At 43.7% G+C, this 19293-nt stretch overlaps 1 protein-coding gene across 6 annotated transcripts in view; it reads right to left on the bottom strand.

The window, feature by feature from the left end:
- SH3PXD2A (SH3 and PX domains 2A) overlaps positions 1-19293 on the bottom strand; it is a 271897-nt gene that overhangs the window by 25144 nt on the left and 227460 nt on the right. For 4 of the 6 annotated variants that reach the window (XM_068139448.1, XM_068139449.1, XM_068139451.1 and 1 more), the window contains 3 exons: positions 17681-17794; positions 12134-12217; positions 290-407 (listed from right to left, as the gene is read on the bottom strand). In XM_068139448.1, the coding sequence (XP_067995549.1) occupies positions 290-407; positions 12134-12217; positions 17681-17794 (316 nt within the window). The remainder of the gene's footprint in view (positions 1-289; positions 408-12133; positions 12218-17680; positions 17795-19293) is intronic. The other 2 variants (XM_068139450.1, XM_068139453.1) reach the window with 1 other exon arrangement.

The following is a 19293-nucleotide window of genomic DNA, read 5'->3' as shown; positions in this document are numbered from 1 at the left end:
ACAGGCTTTTAACTTGAAGAGAGAGAGGGGAAAAAAAAAAAGTTCAGAAAATCTCCAAGTTCAGGAATTTCCCTCCTGACTGGCCCACAGCTTTTGCAGACACTGCAGCATTACTTTAATCACCATTGCACTGTTTTAGCCTTTCCTTTACAGTTTTTCAACAGCCATTATGAACAATTTGGCCTTTCTTGCTGAGCTACAGAATTATTCAAATGCTAACAGTCAAAGAATGAGCAGAAAAAGTCATTGTCACAGGTTCTGAAGCAATCCATCCATATGGCTTCTTTACCTTATGTACCACCATCCTTCCAGGTTCTTTTGGATGACCTCCACGGTGACCCCTTTCTCAAACCCAATCTCATCCTTCCCTTGGCTGGCGTACGGCTGGATAGTGACATATTTCTCTTCTAGTGAAGGGAGAAAAGGCAACATCAGTTAGGGTCAGAATCAGTCCAGCTGTTTTTCTGTTCTGCTTGCTTTTAAACTGTTATGCAGTGATTACGTGGAGCCATTACAAAAGGCGGAGCCCCGCTCAGGGGCCCACTGATTATTTATGCTGACGACATGATAGATAATCAGCCCCTTGCCACTACCCTGCTGCTGATAATCACAAAGTGTTTCTAAGCCAATAATGACACACAGTCCCCAGAGAGCTGCCCCGCTTCTTCCTGCCCCCCTCCAAGTTCCTCAAATGGGTAAGGGAGAGGATTTGAAGCTGGACTTAACTCCCATACTGTAACTTGACAGAATCAACCTGGCTGCCAAATCAGCCAAGCGTCACTGCGGGAGCTGCAGCCAGTTGGCTCTTTGAACACGCACATGGCTGCACAAAGCATTGTGTTGCTGAAATCCGAGCTTTGCATCCCGAGAGGGACAGATCCTTCCCAACTCAGAGGGGCTGGCCCATCACACTGCTCTCCTTGCACCTCCCAAAGAGCACAGGTCTACAGCAATGAGTTTGAAACAGCATTAGGAAAAAAAAAAGTGACAAAAGAGTAAACAGATTTTGCAGTCAACAGGCAACCATACAGCATTTGCATCCATGGGTTGTGGAGTGTGTTGCAAACAGTTTTGCTAGACCTTGCTCCAGAGAAATACAAGTGTGGCAGTGGTAAAGGAGAACCAGATCTAACATACTTCATAAGCACAGGCTAGATTTCAAATATGGTGTTTGAGCCAAAACCTTGGCATTCCTATTCATCTCTAGTGTCTATTCTCTCCCCAGCCAGCCAGGGGTGAGCAGACTTGGTGAGAGCAAGCCAATGAGCATAGCAGAACAGAACACAGTTTTTCAGCATCATCCTCCACCCACCAGAAATCATTTGCTGCAGAATATCCATCACACTTCAAGGTCAACCTTATCCTCCATTAGCTTAAAAAAAAAATGACAACTGGCATCACAAACATGAACTACCATAGAATCACAGAATGGTTTGGGTTGGAAGAGACCTCCAAAGGTCATCTAGCCCAACCTGCCTGCAGTGATCAGGCTGCCCAGAGCCCTGTTGAGCCTGAGCTTGAAGATCTCCAAGGATGGGGCTTCAACTACCTCTCTGGGCAACCTGTACCAGCTTTGCTCTGCAGCAGCAGGCACGGAAAGTGTTACCGAACTTCTTTTCTGAGCTGAAGCTACAGCGCATGCAATAGCATGGATTCCTGTTGTGGGATCAAAGGCAGCATAAGCAAGCAATAAGCACACCCCAAACAGCCTTCCTAGCATTATACAACAAGGAACAAATAGAGGGTTGTCAGTGCACAGGAACAGGCAGGAAATTAAGTGAATTCAGAGCTCCTGATCACTGCAAACCAAAGGAGGTATGAAAAGGTTGCAGCAGTTTGAGGTAAACGCTCTTTCGGACAGAGTGAAGCAGACCCAACAGATCCATTTGGTCTTGTGGCTCAACTGCATTTTGTTGTTGGGTGAAGCTTGGAAGCTTCAAAAAATAACCAACCAACCCCCCCCCCAAAAAAAAAAAAAACCAAAGCCAAAACCACCTTATTGAGACAAAGTAAGAAATAATGCCTCAGAAAGGGAAAAGAAAACATTGACAGAGCATCTGATAGCAAAACATTCAGCAAAGCTACATCTCTGAAGTCAGCTGCTTCCCTCAGTGGGTCATACCTGGATCCTTCTAAGTTTTGTGGGGTAAAACCTGTTAAAAATCTTTGCCCCAAGAGAAAAATACTTTCTCCTGCTCTCCCCTAAGAGAGCTGCTTTAACTGCTTTATTACTAGTAAGAAATTCCAGCTAGTTTGTAATTTGCACCATCAGGATATGACACCTTCCCCACAGAAATACTCTGCTACAAGGTGGGACCCAACAAATGAAACCCAGCTCCAATGTCACAGGATGGTTTTCATTGCTGGGTTTCTGCTCTGTGCTATAAAGATGGACTTATTTTCCTCTCTTTCAAGTGACTGCTGCTAAAGGTGTTGCATGCCCAGTTTCCACTGCATGCAAAGCTCCAAGCACTAAACTGAACTGCAGAAGATCCCTGAACTGCTAGATTGCATTCTTCAGGAGAGAGGGCCAAGGGAAAGTTCAGGCACACAGAGCTGCACTGCCCTGATACACATTGCTTCAGACATTTTCAGGGATGTTTCTAGGACAGTAATAAAAAGCTAAGCCATGTGTTTTCTGAGCACTGGAAAAAGGCCCTGCTTTGTCTCTCCACAATATCAAAGATGCTTTGTAACCCAGGCTATCAGACTTCACCCTTGCCACTACGGCTACAACAGAAGCTTCTCTTTTAATCTTATTTTTCCTCCACAGAAGCAGCAGCACTTGCTCTGCTTGCTGGGCAGAGCGTTCTCACTCTCCAGGGATGTGACCTCCCTTCTGCAGAGGGCAGGGTAGAAAGCCATACAGTTGAGCTGGAGCATTGAAAAAGTGGCCGCCAGCTACATGGGGAAGCTACATTCACAGCTAGGAGAGTTACTTAAATTTACTGAGAAGAGCCTCTGCTTTTGAGCAGCATTCTACCTCCAGTACTGAGATTACCCCTTATGCCTGTTGCTGCTCTCACCTTACCACTTTGCACACGCCTTAGTTGTCACTGCCTGCGAAAAACCAGAGACACTGTCCCACTTTAGAAACTGAAACATCAGCTTGCTAAGGAGGATGAAACCCCAGACCAGATACCATGACACTGGGATGCATGCATAAGGCTTTTCTGAACTGCCACTGCCTCATTCTGTCACTGAGCAGCTCTGCTGCTTACATCTGCAGCCCTGTGGCTTTCAACCCAGGACTACTCTTTGAAAGGACAATCCTTCAGGTGACTCCTCCATGTATAGAGAAGGGGAGGAAAAAAAGAGACTGACTGAAAGTAGGAGGGAGAGAAAAAATTTTCCCATGAAGCAAGACAATCAAAAGCGTTACAGAAATTCTCTTAGAAAAGAACAACGTTTTCGTTCAGCATTTCTATTTTTATACCTATGTTTCAAAACCAGGAATCCACTGCTACAGTTTCCCCTGGCAAAGTGCTTTCACAGCAAAAATTACAGCCATTTCCAAGATTATACATTTGGTTTCTTTCAGTGGAGCAGGGGATACCACAAACATACATGAAGTTTGCAACTTGGTATTCTGGAGATGCGGGCCCCCTTGCAAACAAAGAGCAATTCTTTTTGTTTCTCAAAGACTGTCTCAAGCCAGTGGATGTTCTCTATAAACCAAGATTTGCTGAAGGGAGCAGTGGAGCTTTCAGGAGATGTACCCCTTAAGAGGATTGATGTAGCATTCAGTGTATCAGATTCCTATTGAAAAGTCTCCGAGAGAAGATATTTGACACTTCATGAATGATACCAAGATTGATTCAGATACTGTGACAGGCAATGGTATAAAACAAGCCAATGAACCATCTCAGGCCTACCATCACAGTTGTACGCCCAGGTCTACAGAGAATACAAAAGTGTTTAATTTTGTTTCATTAGGTTTTGCCTCAGCAATTACCAAAAGGAAAAAAATGCAAACAAAAGTATAATTTGTATTCCCCAGCTACAGCTTCTGTTACATCAACTTTACTGTTGAGGTCAAGCGGGCAGAATAAACTTTACTACATGTTACAAAGCACACGTGGCAGCTAAAAAGCTGCACTTTGGAATGAGAGTCCTACCCTGCTTCAAGATGAAGATGGCCAACTTAAGTTTTGTTTCTTCACATCTAATTTGCAGATATATCTCTCCCAGCTCAACTGAAGGAGGTAGCTCTATTAGAAATTCAGTTGCAATAGTAGTGCCTTGCATCTGAACAAGGCACGCATAAAGGTGAAAAGCCTGTTTGGTAAAGAGGTATGGTACAGTTCTGTCACATTGTGCATTGTCCAACTCTAAACCTACTTAGTTTGGAAAGGGAGGATTATTATGGCTCATTCTCCCTCCTCCCCAGACACAAACACTATTTAAAACATGTACAACATTGATTTCTGCACTGTTCAGTCTACCCAACTCATACCACGCACTTGTAACTATGCTGTGCCCATCACCAGCAGCCTCCCCAGACACCCTGGTACCTTGATGCTCACTCTACTAATTATTCTGAAAACTTACTTTGCTATCAAATACTACTTCTCCTTTTTTGTCTCCTCCAAGAATGTGAGCCTTCTATTTTACTGTGGTTCTGCCTAAAGGCTCCCAAAGAGACAGAGACAGTAAAGGCTTGGGGCAAAAGTATAGAGGAATATCCTGGTGGATCACTGGGAAAACGATGTGGACAGCACAGGGCAGTTCCTTGTCTTTGTAACAGTGCACAGTGTACAATAGTGCAAAGAGGGCTTTTTCTAGAAACTGAGATTTCCCCCCAACAGGTGTAACACAGGTTGCTGCACTCCAGCTGGGAGTTGTGCAGATATACAGGTCAAATAACTTGAGTTCACAGAATCCCAGAATTGATAGGGTTGGAAAGGACCCCACGGATCACCTAGCTCCAAACCCCGTCCATGGGCAGGGACATCCTCCACTAGATCAGGCTGCCAAGAGCCACATCCAGCCTGACCTGTGCCAGTGTCTCACCATCCTAATGGTGAAGAGCTTCTTCCTGATGTCTAATCTAAATCTCCCCTACTCTAGCCTGGATCCACTTCCCCCTAGTCCTATCACCACCTGATGCCCCAAAAAGGCTCTCACCAGATTTCTTGTAGGCCCCCTTCAGATATTGGAAGGCCATAATAAGGTCTCCTTGGAGCCTTCACTTCTCCTGTACAATTTGTATAGTATATGTTTTGTAGAAGTGTGTGCAACTGTGCTGCTTTCAATAGACCTAGAAAGTAGCTAGTGGTATTTGAGAGTTAATGGCTCACTCCTTCACAAGCCACAGACATTTAATGCCTTTCCATGACTGCTCAGACTCGTAGGCAACTTAGCAATGCTATTCAAGTACTAAAAAGTCACCTTTGTGGTCATATTGTGGTGGGGACAGAAACATTTCTTCTGCCTTTCCCAGTCTGCTCCACGGCTATGACACAACATACTGCAGAAAAAGGAGGGATGCTACATTTCACTTGTTAAATTTTTGGAAGATGTAGAAGATTGGAAGATTTCATGTTCATGAGATTTATTTCTGGATAATGGCCGACCATGGCAACAATGCTTTGTGGTTTTCTCCTTTTGTTTCAGATTGCCAGCTTGTCATTAAAGAGCCAGCAGACTTACTCATTCCATCATGCTCCCTTAAACAGCATATACCCAAACAGGTGTTCTTCCATCTTCCATTTCACCTGCTGTATTTATGTCTACTAGTAAAATGGGAATCTCAAAAATTTTTTAGGCTTTGGGCATGGTATTTTTCATATCAAGTGACCTCTTAAGACACCTCTCCCACAGGGAGAACCTCAGAAAAGCTAAATTGAAGCCACATCCTTTCCTGAAGAAACTGTACCTAATCATCTGACAGAGCAAGACACAGAACTTGACAGCCTGTGAGGTTCCTCCAATCCCACCTGTCAAACCAGAATTTCATATTTCACACCATGTGCTCATGCACATATATTCTAGACATAAAAGTTATGAAGTGTATTGAGAAGGCAACTTGGTTCCTTCTCTGGCTGTCTGGATTTATACTTACTGTGAGGTCAAGAAAAGCAGATCTACAGTTTTGCTGCTAGAGTTGTAACATAGAGCTTCAGCAGCCACTTTCCAAATATTCCTTATTCAATCTTCCTGATTCCCTTAGCCCTGCTCATCTCAGATTCTTCAAAGTCTGTCACCAAGGTAACAGTTCCTTTCCCCAACATCTTAAAAATACTCTGTCACTGCTGCTCCTCACAGCTAGAGTCCTGAACTGGCCCTTCAGCTTCTCTTGTACAGCCACTACAACCTTGGCACAGTATCACTCTCTTACTTCAGCCAGAGTCCTACCAAGTATACATCAAATTCTGTTGTCCCATCTTGGATTTTCAAGCCTGTGTGCTGTGCCCTGCTTTAATATCCTACTATACCTCACATGTTTTGCTCCCTTTGGATTTCCCACTCCTCCAAATCCTTTAATCTTTTCCCACTCAGCCCCATGTCTTTCTTATGATACCTCCTCAACCTGAGTACGTTCCCTCCTCTGTGGTATCAAATAACCTGAAATTCTCAAATCCTTCCTAAAATAAGCCTTACCTACCCCAGCTTCCTGCTTTGCCAAACAAGCTTAGTTTTAGTTCTTTTCTAAAAGCTTTTAAAAACACCAACCAAATATCCCTTTCCATTGTGAAAAACCTTTTGGTCGTAATGAGATGCATGTCAAATTGCCACTTTGCCCAGTTTCTTTGAAGCAGAGATCTGCTTCTCTTTGTTTAGGCTGCAAACTATGTGGGGCAGGAACCTCACCTTTAGGCAGCTAAAATACCACGCACATTTCCAGCCCTGCAAAAATCAGTCTCATCGCTCCCAGGCAAGCGGCCAGCGCTCATAACGCTTCTGCTTCCAAGTTCTGAGTGCTCCATTTTGCATACCTCTACTTCACCTATATTTTAAAAGTTTGCCCTTCTCTGCCTCCATAAATAAATGTCGTGGTTATCTGCACCACTTCGTGAGCCAGCCAAGTAAGGGAGTAATTTCCTTTGCTCAGCTGCTCCTTGTACACATCCCCACCTTTCTGTGACCCCAATCCTTGTTTGATGGTAGGGGTGAGGACAGGGAGGAGCTGGGCTAGGAATTAGCCAATTAATGATTTCTCAGCAAAACGCAACAGCCCCAGACCTCCATCTTCCAAACCACAGAAGAATTTTCTTTCAAAATACTTTCCCCTCAGTCAGCAGTCTGCACTCGCCCTCCCCCACTCCTCCACTCCACCCCCCCCAACACTTTGTCAGACCAGCTTTGGAAAAAGTCTCGCTGTTCCAGAAAGCAATGCATTAATTCAACATGGGCTTTGTTTTACTTGTCTAAATATTCAGCAGAGACAATGAGCATCCACAGTTATCAGATGTGTTCATCTGCAGACAGAAGCTCTCCGGCCTTTGTCCCTCTCCTCCTCCCCTCTCTTTTTTTTTTAAACTTTAAGTAAGAGCAAAAGATAGTAAAGAACAAAATAATGACATTTCTTCTGACATTTCTGTACTGCACATGCTCTTTCTTCAACCAGCAAAGGGCAATAAACATTTACTACTTTCCTTGGAGCACGGGGCGGGGGGGGAACACAAAGGAAAAAGAAAGAAGAATGAACAAGCTAAGTCTGAAGCTGCTGTGCTGGTTTGATTTAGCACAGCAAAGCAGCCTCGTGTTGTGAGTGACAAACATTTCACCAGCATCATGAACAAGCACAGAAAAAGAGTGAAAACAAAATCAGAAGTGGGCAATGAGGGGGCTGCCTAAGAGGGCACAACAGGTCTGGTGGGATGCAGAAAAGGATGTGCACAAGCACATCAGGTAGGCTGGATTACCATTACTGATTGAGGGCTCTCTCCACAGCTACAAAACTGGCTGTAGAATAACCTACCTAGGCTAGAAGATGGGGTTAAAGTATCAAGGCCATGGGGTTACACAGCTGCCATCCCTCTATGCCCCATCCATCTCTTCCTATCCAGCTCCCTCTCTAAGTTAAGCAAGCAGCAGGAAGACTTCAAGCTTCCAAGTTCTAACTTTAACTCTTTCACTGAATAGCTTCTTTCTCATGTTAGCAACTACTCTTAAATAATAGGCTCATCTGGCAGAGATTCAGCCCTATATCACTACATTTTGATATGAATAACTATAAAATATTTTCCTGCACGGTAACAGCTCCAATTGAAAGTGTTGGGCATGATACCAGAGCAGCAATAACTTCTGTCAGACATTTGGCATATAAAACAGGCATGTAACCCCCTGTTTTTTTTGAAACTGGGTAGAACAAGTGACTTCTCATGAAACCAGCCTGTAAACAGTCCTAAGTCCTCTTCCAGGGGAAGTTCCAAATAAATGCTTGTGCAGAATTAGCATTTTAACTGGGATAAGACAGCATGAATTCTGCAGCTTACAGGTCGAACAAGTGTCAGGAAACTGAGGAAAACTACAAAGATTTAGGCCCTTCCTCACAATCCATACTTGTGGCATTGGAGTTTGAAACATACAGAGAAATGCTTAGAAAATGTTCCCACATTTTAAAATGTTTCACTTTTTTTGTTTCTTTTTTTATAGAAAACAAGCTCTGCAGCTACATAAGAAACACAAACCAACATAATCTCTCAGATCTGGGCACACCACGGACCATTTTAGAGAGAGGTTCAGCAACAAATGTCATCTGTTTCTCTTTGTAAAAACAGACTACAGCTGTTCTCTTTGCAGATTTTTTTTTCCCCCAGCTTTTTTAAAAAAGAAGCATTTACCATGAGATTCAGCAATTTGCCTTTCATGGGTTTTTTTCACAGCCCCATTAACATTGCTCCCAAATATCTGATGTTTGGGGGGCTTAAGCTCTTCTCGACCAACTGGACAGATGGGCAGAGTCCAACAGGACCAAGTGCTGGGTGCTGCACTTTGGCCACAACAACCGCATGCAGAGCTACAGGCTGGAGAGCTGCCAAACAGAAAGGGACCTGGGGGTGCTGATTGACAGCTGGCTGAACATGAGTGCCCAGGTGGCCAAGAAGGCCAATGGCATCCTGGTCTGCATCAAGAATAGTGTGGCCAGAAGTAGCAAGGAAGTCATTGTGCCCCTGTACTCTGCACTGGTTAGGCCACACCTTGAGTACTGTGTCCAGTTCTGGGCCCCTCAGTATAAGAAAGACATTGAGACACTTGAACGTGTCCCGAGAAGGGAGATGCCTTGAGCACAAGCCCTATGAGAAGAGGATGAGGGAGCAGGGATTGTTTAGCCTGGAGAAGAGGAGGCTCAGGGGAGACCTTATTGCTGTCTACAACTACCTGAAGGGTGGTTGTAGCCAGGAGGGAGTTGGTCTCTTCTCTCAAGCAACCAGCACCAGAACAAGAGGACACAGTCTCAAGCTGCACCAGGGGAAGTTTAGGCTTGAGGTGAGGAGAAAGTTCTTCACTGAGAGAGTTGTCCACCATTGGAATGGGCTGCCCAGGGAGGTGGTGGAGTCACCATCCCTGGAGGTGTTCAAGAGGGGATTGGACGTGGCATTTGGTACCATGGTTTAGTCATGGGGTCTGTGGTGACAGGCTGGACTTGATAAACTTTGAGGTCTCTTCCAACCTTGGTGATTTTGTGATTCTGTGAAATGGCTTTCGAAGAGGTAGAAATCAATAAGCCATAGGTTACCCCTGGTAATAGTCCTCTGTTGGGCTGTCTGTAACAGAGATGCAAACACCCTTCCCTTTTGTGCTCAGGCTTCCCCACTGATTTTAATATCCAAGTCACTTAGAAAACCCTGGCCCTCAAAACCAACATTTAGTTCCTTCAGTTCTGGCTTTTAAGTGATTATCATAGACTTAATTGGCAAAAATGCTTATTACTGGTACCCAAGCATAAATAAAGAAGGAAGCATCCTTTACAGCTTGCTTTTAAACTCTAGTGAACTCTGAGAGCTAACCCTTCCAACAGCAGAATATTGCTGGGTAGGTAGAATTTCAGCCAAAATCTTTAATTGAATTTATTTCCAAGAAAGAAGCCAAGTGGGGGAGGGGAAGCTGTTTTGCCTGTGTTGAACAATTCTGGCAACCTCTTTTTTGAGCAGCTCTAGTTGTTCTGTGCTTTTGGAGGAGGGATTTGAAGGTTGGCAGGGGGTGCATGTGTACACTTCATGGATTCTGTCATTTCAGTGCAAACCCACCCAAATTAGGCCTTGTTAGAAGTCTTTTAGACTAGAATGGGAGGGAAAGAAAGGAGAAAGAATCTCTCCTGACCTCACATAAACTGTGATCTGTTAAGAGAACAGCAGGCTGGACATCCAAGAGAGCCACACACTTTCAAGAACTGCAGTTTGGAAGATTCAGATATCTACATAGGCTACAGCTATGCCAGATAAAGTCTCCAACCTGTCCCTGAGTATTCAGATAACTTTCTTTACTTCCAATGAGCCTGCTCTTGTAAGAGCTCTGTAACCCACTATTTCAGATGACACTAACTCAGTCATCTTTATCCATTCTGGCTAACTGTGGCTGAAACACTGCAGAGAGCTTATAGAAGCAGCTTGGCCATGGAGGGTGCCCCAAACCTTGAGATCCTGAAGTTTGTGCTAACCTCAAGTTCCAGGATTTAGTCTGAGATAAACCATGTGTTGTCCAACACAACCCAACCCCCCAGAACTCTTTGGGCCTAATAGGGAAGAAATTGTTTTGAATCCATAGAGTCTGTGCTAGGGAAGATGCTGTGACAGTGGTGAGAAGACAGGTCTGGAGAAGACGTGCACAGACAGTAGGCATAAAAGTGCAAGAGGAAAAACATGGGAACAGAACTTAGGTCTTGAGCCTTACCAGTCAATTATGTTAAGAGACTGATCATGCAGTCAATATTTTATGGAGCTTTGTTTGCAATACTGTATGAATATGAAAGGATATATTTAATTACACCAGTAATTACATTGTTTAGAAGACTGATTCCCAGAAATTCTGATACTTAAATTGCCATGAAGTACCTCCCAAACAGCTGGGGTACAGAAATAAGCAAAAGACCTTTATCAGAAGCCAGCATGTGTGCTCATAAGAAGTTTTTTGGTCAAGCTACAGTAAAAAAAAAAAACAGTCTTTTCTTCATTTTGGTTTCCTCAGAAATACTTGGGAGGCAAAGGCAAAAGGTCACTGAAAAGTTGTATGTGCTTCACAAACACATGTACATAGACCAGCCATGAAAATCCAGAAGATAAATTTGCTACTTTAGAAGCACATTTCCTCTTTTTCATCAACTGGGAAGATTCTCTTGTGCTTACATTTGGTTGCACTCCCTTAGATTGCCTAAAATGTACATAAAGGTGCAAATGGTTCTTCTCCCCACTGCCTTCCTTTTTACTGGACAATCTTGACAGAAAAGGGAAAAGGGATAGAAAGGAATACCTTAACTCTAAGAAAGATGATTCACATGCACTGGAAAAATGCTTGGATTTGAAGAGTTTATCCTCAAACTTTATTCAAACAGCTTCAGAACACAAGGTGTTCCCCTCACCCCTGCCATGCTCCTTGTCTAGCAAACCAACCAACCAACTCAGCCACCCCAAAATGCTACTAGTAGTGACATTTAGTGACTAGTAGTGGTATTTTAAACACCTAGGACTAACATTAAAAGCTCCCAAAAGTTCTGAAGAAGGCTGTCTTTGGTACCAAGACTGCAAGGAAGAGAGAAGACTGAAAGTGGACTGATTCTCATCTTTCCATACCAAGTACTTTTCCAGCATGTACATCTCTGACCACACCTTTTTGGCATTCTTCTCATTTTAACAGCCCCAAAAGTATCACTTGTCCTTACTGAGGTAGGAAAGACTGAGTACAAATATGCCCAAAGTTAAAACACAACAGATGTGAGCTTCTCCAGGCAGCACAAGGAGTCAGACTACAGAGTCACCCTTGGTTATTAGCCTCCAGCTCTTGGTGTGCCTAATCCTGTCTCCAAGACACCCTCAAGCTGTCATATATAGGCTCCACATCTGAACTCCAGAGCTTCAGCCTCTCTTACCAGAGTGCCAAAGTTGCAGACCCCGGCACACAACAGCTGAAGCTGCAGCATTGCTTTTGGTGCACCCTTAGGGCATAGTGCCATAGGAAGCTATTAATTCACCTCGACTCTGCTGCCTGTTGACTATCCCGCCCAGTGTCCATCGCCGGTCCAGGCGCCTCAGGTGAGCCTTGCGTCGCTTAGAAACTAGTTTGGAACATGGATGGAAACAAACAACAAAAAGAAAAAGAAAAAAAATAGTGATGGCAGGGTGAGGAATCAAAATAAAACATGGTATTTACAAGCACTGACCTTGTTAGCAGGAATGAGTTAGGTGAGATGTAGACATTTTGATTTAGTTTACATAGTACAGTGGAACAAGTTAGCTTCTTGAGCCTGAGCATCATGAATGGTCACAAATTGTCACTACTGTCTTTCCTTAAGAAACCCAAAAGCATACACGCACCGCAAATCAAGCTGCACAACTTAAGACAACTTGTCCAAGGAAGCTGCAGTGGCAGGAGAGATCTACATCACTGTTTTTCCATCTCCTAGTCAGGCTGCATTATCTTTGGAGAATTTAGTCTACTGCATATGACATCAAACCAATCAGGGCTCTATTTTTTTCTAAGCAAATCATCAGACTATGAACAAAATCCAGGGGGGAAAAGAAAGAGGAGAGAAGGAGGGGGGGGAAAGAAAGAGGAGAGAAGGGGGGAAAGAAAGAGGAGAGAAGGGGGGAAAGAAAGAGGAGAGAAGGGGGGAAAGAAAGAGGAGAGAAGGGGGGAAAGAAAGAGGAGAGAAGGGGGGAAAGAAAGAGGAGAGAAGGGGGGAAAGAAAGAGGAGAGAAGGGGGGAAAGAAAGAGGAGAGAAGGGGGGAAAGAAAGAGGAGAGAAGGGGGGAAAGAAAGAGGAGAGAAGGGGGGAAAGAAAGAGGAGAGAAGGGGGGAAAGAAAGAGGAGAGAAGGGGGGAAAGAAAGAGGAGAGAAGGGGGGAAAGAAAGAGGAGAGAAGGGGGGAAAGAAAGAGGAGAGAAGGGGGGAAAGAAAGAGGAGAGAAGGGGGGAAAGAAAGAGGAGAGAAGGGGGGAAAGAAAGAGGAGAGAAGGGGGGAAAGAAAGAGGAGAGAAGGGGGGAAAGAAAGAGGAGAGAAGGGGGGAAAGAAAGAGGAGAGAAGGGGGGAAAGAAAGAGGAGAGAAGGGGGGAAAGAAAGAGGAGAGAAGGGGGGAAAGAAAGAGGAGAGAAGGGGGGAAAGAAAGAGGAGAGAAGGGGGGAAAGAAAGAGGAGAGAAGGGGGGAAAGAAAGAGGAGAGAAGGGGGGAAAGAAAGAGGAGAGAAGGGGGGAAAGAAAGAGGAGAGAAGGGGGGAAAGAAAGAGGAGAGAAGGGGGGAAAGAAAGAGGAGAGAAGGGGGGAAAGAAAGAGGAGAGAAGGGGGGAAAGAAAGAGGAGAGAAGGGGGGAAAGAAAGAGGAGAGAAGGGGGGAAAGAAAGAGGAGAGAAGGGGGGAAAGAAAGAGGAGAGAAGGGGGGAAAGAAAGAGGAGAGAAGGGGGGAAAGAAAGAGGAGAGAAGGGGGGAAAGAAAGAGGAGAGAAGGGGGGAAAGAAAGAGGAGAGAAGGGGGGAAAGAAAGAGGAGAGAAGGGGGGAAAGAAAGAGGAGAGAAGGGGGGAAAGAAAGAGGAGAGAAGGGGGGAAAGAAAGAGGAGAGAAGGGGGGAAAGAAAGAGGAGAGAAGGGGGGAAAGAAAGAGGAGAGAAGGGGGGAAAGAAAGAGGAGAGAAGGGGGGAAAGAAAGAGGAGAGAAGGGGGGAAAGAAAGAGGAGAGAAGGGGGGGAAAGGAGGGGAAGAAAAACAAAAAAAAATCTTCTTTAATGGGAGTTCACTTGTAAGAACAGCACTCAGGAACATAACCCAAGTCAAAAGCGTCTGATGTCTCCTTGCTTGCGAGAAGTGATTCACAATCACTGCCACAGCTAATTCTTATGATCCTAACTTTTAACGTGCCAATTACAAATACAAGGAAAAAATCTAACCTTGCAATTATTGAGCAGGCTCAAGAAGCTAACAGGCTGAACTGAGAATTAGTTACACACTGAAACAATAATTTACACTTCTAATATATACAAAGAGAAGACACCTAGGGAAATGGCATTGTGAGAGCAGCTGTACACAGAGGACACCACTTGTATTAGAGATCACATCAGTAGATCTGCACTCAGTTCCTTCTGTTTGAGAAGGTGTGAATGAGACATGAAGCATTTGACTATCACAGAAAAACAAACACTTCCCTCTTGCCATTCAAGTGCTTCCACATGAGTTTGGCAACTACTGCAAAGGCGCTGCTTGGTGCTGCCACACAACAATGCAAACCGTTTCTCTTCAGCTATCATTAGGGTGCAAATACAAAAGTTTTGCTAGTGATGCAGGGAAGCTGTTCATAAATTCTGTCATCATGAACAATCAATTCTGCTTAGGAGCACTCAGTTGGGGAACATACCCTTACGAGAGCAAACACCATTGTTTTTTTACAACAACTATGTTCTGTGGACAATCAGGCACAGCAAAGTTATTTGATTGGGGAATGATTAGCCGAACAAATAAGAATAACAGCTTCTCCTCATAGGGGCTTTTCCCTTTCTGCCCTTTGTCAGGGGCTTAAATAAGACCAACTCATTCTCCTGAAATTGTCCTTGGCTTACTTCCCATGTCACCCTAGTGCAGGTGTGGTGAGTGGTGTTGGTCAGACACATGAACTAGACGCATCTAGTTTCTGGTACTCTGTACTTCCCTTTGATCCTGTGTGGGCCAAAGCACCATGACAAATTTTCAGAGGAATTGGATTTCAAGTTTATAGATTGCTAATAGAAATCAGTGATCCTCTTGGAAGCCCATGGTAACACAGAAAGTGAGCTGTCTTTACTCATTAGGTAGTGTTTTCTTTGCATTTGGCTTAACCTGGAGGCTTCTTCCAAATCAACAGAACATTAGGCTGCCAGTTGCACACACTACAGAAGAAGCAACAAACAGATCATAGCAGAGAGAGAAGATAAAGAAGTTCACAATAAGGCTGCCTGCACTAGGAGATTTCTATACAAGAAGGGAGAAAATTGAAGTTCTTGAACTTAAAGATTTGCAGGAAGAAGGAGTGTGGAAGGGATAGAAAGCTGCTTCAGGTGTTAACACAGGGCAGTCACCCATAGCTTTGTGATCACACCAGGAGTTTGGAGGATTTAGTCACCCAGAAGAACCTCTTGAACACAGTGGGTCCCACATATCCACCACACTGCAGCTGTGATAGTCCTTTTATATATCACAATGATGTTTTTTTATCAGTCAGGTGTTTTTTTGTCAACAATACTGAACTTACCATTTGCTCTCAGACTTGGACTTAGTTGGTCATACCACAGTGACCAGAAAAGTTATCTATCAACAAATTATCTAAACATTTCCAGTGACCATTTTAAGATGTTTACTTTAATAGCTCCTGTGGCTGCAAATGTTTCTTTAGATTGCTTTCTGAATGTTTGCCAAGCCTTGCAGGATGGTTTTGGTCTAAACACAGGCCCAGGTAGCAGCCAACTGCCTACTCTCATCCTGACAAAAGATGTTGTGCAGGCTCAGATGCAGAGAGAAAACTTTGCCTTTCTCAGGGAACAGAATACTTAAATAGAGACACATGGAAATATTACTGCTATACAGAGGCAACATTGTAAGTAAGTTGCATTCAGCACCTCCTTATCTTTACAAGGACCTACCACAGCAGGGCAGACATCTACATCTGCCAGGCTTGTGGACTTGTTCCACAGCCACTGCAAACAAAGAGGGCCAAGAGGCTGATACAGAAAGCTCCCCACAACAGTGTTTCCACCCTTTCAAAGTAGGCAGAGTACCAATTGCACAGTTGCAGGAAGTATGTATCTCCAGGAGTCACTCAAAGTTGTGGGAACTCTACAGGCTAGGGCACTTAATCCACTTAAATTGCTTTCCTCTGCAGTTATATTGGAACGCTTTCTGTGTAATACTGGTTTTACCTTCATACACTTTTTCTCCAGAGAGTGATTCTGAGTTGCTCTTTCTGATAGAATAACTACTAGGAGAAAAATAGCCCAAGTAAAGAATAACTGGCTGGGGGGTGGTGGAACAAAGAACAAGAGAAGTCTCTGCTTCTGTGGCTAATAACAGAAAGCAAAGTTACTCAGAAGCAAACAAAAGCTGGGGCACATCAAAGCAGCTGTAGAGGTTATGTAATTAGATTTGTCACCTAGATGGAACTGAACAGAAAGAACAGGTTTCAGCATCTGGCTTTGGAGTAAGGCAAGGAGAATGACTGCTGACCATAGCTGAGGAGACTGAGAGGAAAAAGATAAGAAATATTTGATGGATTTTCCATTACCCAGCCCTGTGGAGATACACTCCAGAGGGCAACATGAAAGGCAGACGAGAGCTTAAACCAAAAGCAGTCTAAGCAATAAGGCTGTCAAACATGCACCATATTTAAGACTTAGGAAATGGGAGGAAGCTACAGACCGGCAGGCAAGGCATTCTTCAACTCTTTCAGAAAGGAGCAGTAAAGTTTTGTTCTTTACCAACAGGGAAACATCACTAACTACTTTTACGTTTGCTAAGATGTTGCATCATACCAGACTGGTTACCAGTCTACAGCCAGTCTGTCTCTAAACCCTAAGTGACCCAGGATATGGGTAGCTTTGAGCAGGGAAAAATGAGTTACAGAGCCAAAGACTTCAATGAGCCACAGATGTCACCCTTGAGGCCCAGCACAAAGTTATGTTTTGCCTGTGTGCTTTCTCAGTGGGCAGATGGTCACCCCAACACCCCAAGACTCCTGCCCGAGCTAAGGAAATGTCAGTTGAGTTTCCACATACATTTTACATAACTGTCATGTCAAGAGGACCTAGAAATTTAGCAAGAGATTCATTAGAATGGAGCAAAACATAATAAAAATGTCCTTTGTACACAGCTGCTACATGAGAAGTCCATTAAGATGTGGTTAGTCTTTCATAATGGAACAGAGGAAAATGTGAGGTTGTACTATTCAATTTCTGGAACCTGGATTAAGTATCTTTAGCCAAAAAACCAGCACAGCTAAATACATGTACATGACAAATGCCATCTAAGCTTTAATAAAATGAGACCACACCAAACAAAAATACTTTCTTTCCACACACAGACCACAGAATACAGCAGTGAAACTAGTTTCAAGGATTAATTAAAAAAAAAATACTTGTAGTGAGAAGCAATAATTAAATCTTACTCCTTTTAATGGCTTATGGCTCTAGCAAGCATCATCATCCCAATAAAAGCACTCACTGGTATAATTTCTGTGAATGTCAGTTTTCTCCTTCCATGGACACAAGAGTACAAGACCTCTGGTAGAACGTACCGCTTGGACTTGTACATTAGTTGTATTGAGTATTAAAATCAGCACTATTTCAGTTTTTGAACCTTTTGTCACACTGACAGCAGGTCACGGAGGGATTACAGGCATAGTACTTCAATTTCTTCCGCAACAATTTATTGACTGATACAGGACAGGAGAAAAAGGTTACTGCACTGCACTAGCAGCCACAAGTGGCAGCACAAGTTTTCCAAGTTGTCCTGTGGGGAGAAAAGCGTAAAGCAAGTGCATGAGTTTCCCTTTGATAACACAAAGCTGTCCGTACCTTCCCCGAGTTTGGATGTATTGATGTCAGAGTCATCTCTTGTTCCATTTTGTGATTCCAGGTATGTAGCGGGGACCCAGCCCTGCTCCTCTGCTGTGCTCACAAACCACCAGCCTACAAAATGAAGTAAAAGAAGTAGTTGGTTAGCATTAAGAGGAAGAAGAATAACATGATGCTGTTGAAAAAGTAGTACAATGTCAGCAGCTTCAGTGCAGATTTGGGTTCTGATGCAGAATTCTAGAAGGAAAGAGTTTAGTTCTTTTATACCACTCCTATACCACATATATACCACTTTATATCACATACTCGCATATACCACTTTATATCACATACTCTCACAGAGATAAATGAGTGTGCAGGCAGGGCTCACGTTAAAAAGGTTATAATGGAGCAAACAACAGTTCAGGAAATCTGAAGTCTATCCATGACAATTCTCAATTTGAGATCTCTAGTTTCTCAAAGCAAGTCTTGCAACATGTGCATCTACTGTATCAAAACATTTCACATGCACATCTCTGGGTATGTCAGTGTGAAACAGCACAAACGCTGTCCAAATCCTCATATGAGGCAACACAGAAGTTCAAAGAAGGACTTCACTGGAAGGGCCTAGATTTCAGAACAGGATACAAAACAGTAAGTGCTTCTAGAGCATTTATCACCACAGCTGGCGTTTTAACAAAAGTGACCTGAATTCAGTGCTCTGGGAAGCTGGAAAGCACTGCAGAGAACAGAAATAAGAGAGAAAAGCTAACTGAAATGTGACTTCAGACCATAAGCACCAGTTATTTGCCTTCCTACACAAACATCCAGATTTCTACGACTATCTACAAAAAGGGTAAATGTTCACCAACAATATGAATATAACCTTAGGGTCACATCCATGGATGGATGAATAAAAAATTATAGGTGAGCCATTTTTAGGTTAAATGCATCTAAATCGTAACTATCCTTGCCTCTTTTCTTGCTTGGCTATACTGATTTATTGAATCCTTCACTGCTTTTGATGTAGACTCATTCACCCAAGAGCTTGCTGCTCTCAAATATGAGCACAGCTAGATTCTGCTCTGTTCAGGAAAGGTCAAGGTTAAGACACGGAACAATAAAAAAAACCTCAAGCAGGCAGACCACTTCTGTTTCCTACAATCTGCTAGTCTCAGCCCCAAAATGCAAGCTGCTTTGTCAGGACAATACAAGCTATTGTTCCACATCTGTCTTTCAGCCTCCTTAAAAGGAGCTGAGAAAACAGCTATTTCTGTATGTGCACCTCAGAACAATTTACAGACTTTAATGGCTGTCATAAACCTCGACATAAACCTAACAAAACTCACAGGAGACTCTCAAGCCTGCCCGATGAACAAAGGCAGGGAGAAGCCAGCTTGCTCTCTAAAGAGATGGGGCACAAAAATGAGTAAATTTGTGGTGGGACAAAGACTCAAGTTGTGTGATGGTGATGCAGCCGCCGTAGAGGTGGGTGGCTGCAGCCCTGGGCTTGGCAAGGGCAAGGCAGGGTTTGCAAGGCTCTGCTGCCATGTAACATGTAACTTTCTTTTAAGGAAACAAAACAAAACACCACCACCACAACAAAACAAAAGTTCCAAACCAAAACAACCAAA

Source organism: Melanerpes formicivorus, unplaced genomic scaffold (assembly GCF_026170545.1).
Source record: "Melanerpes formicivorus ecotype bairdi unplaced genomic scaffold, bMelFor1.0.p_v2 SCAF_6, whole genome shotgun sequence".
Classification (NCBI taxonomy): domain Eukaryota; kingdom Metazoa; phylum Chordata; class Aves; order Piciformes; family Picidae; genus Melanerpes; species Melanerpes formicivorus.
This window is presented reverse-complemented; position numbering and strand designations above follow the sequence as displayed.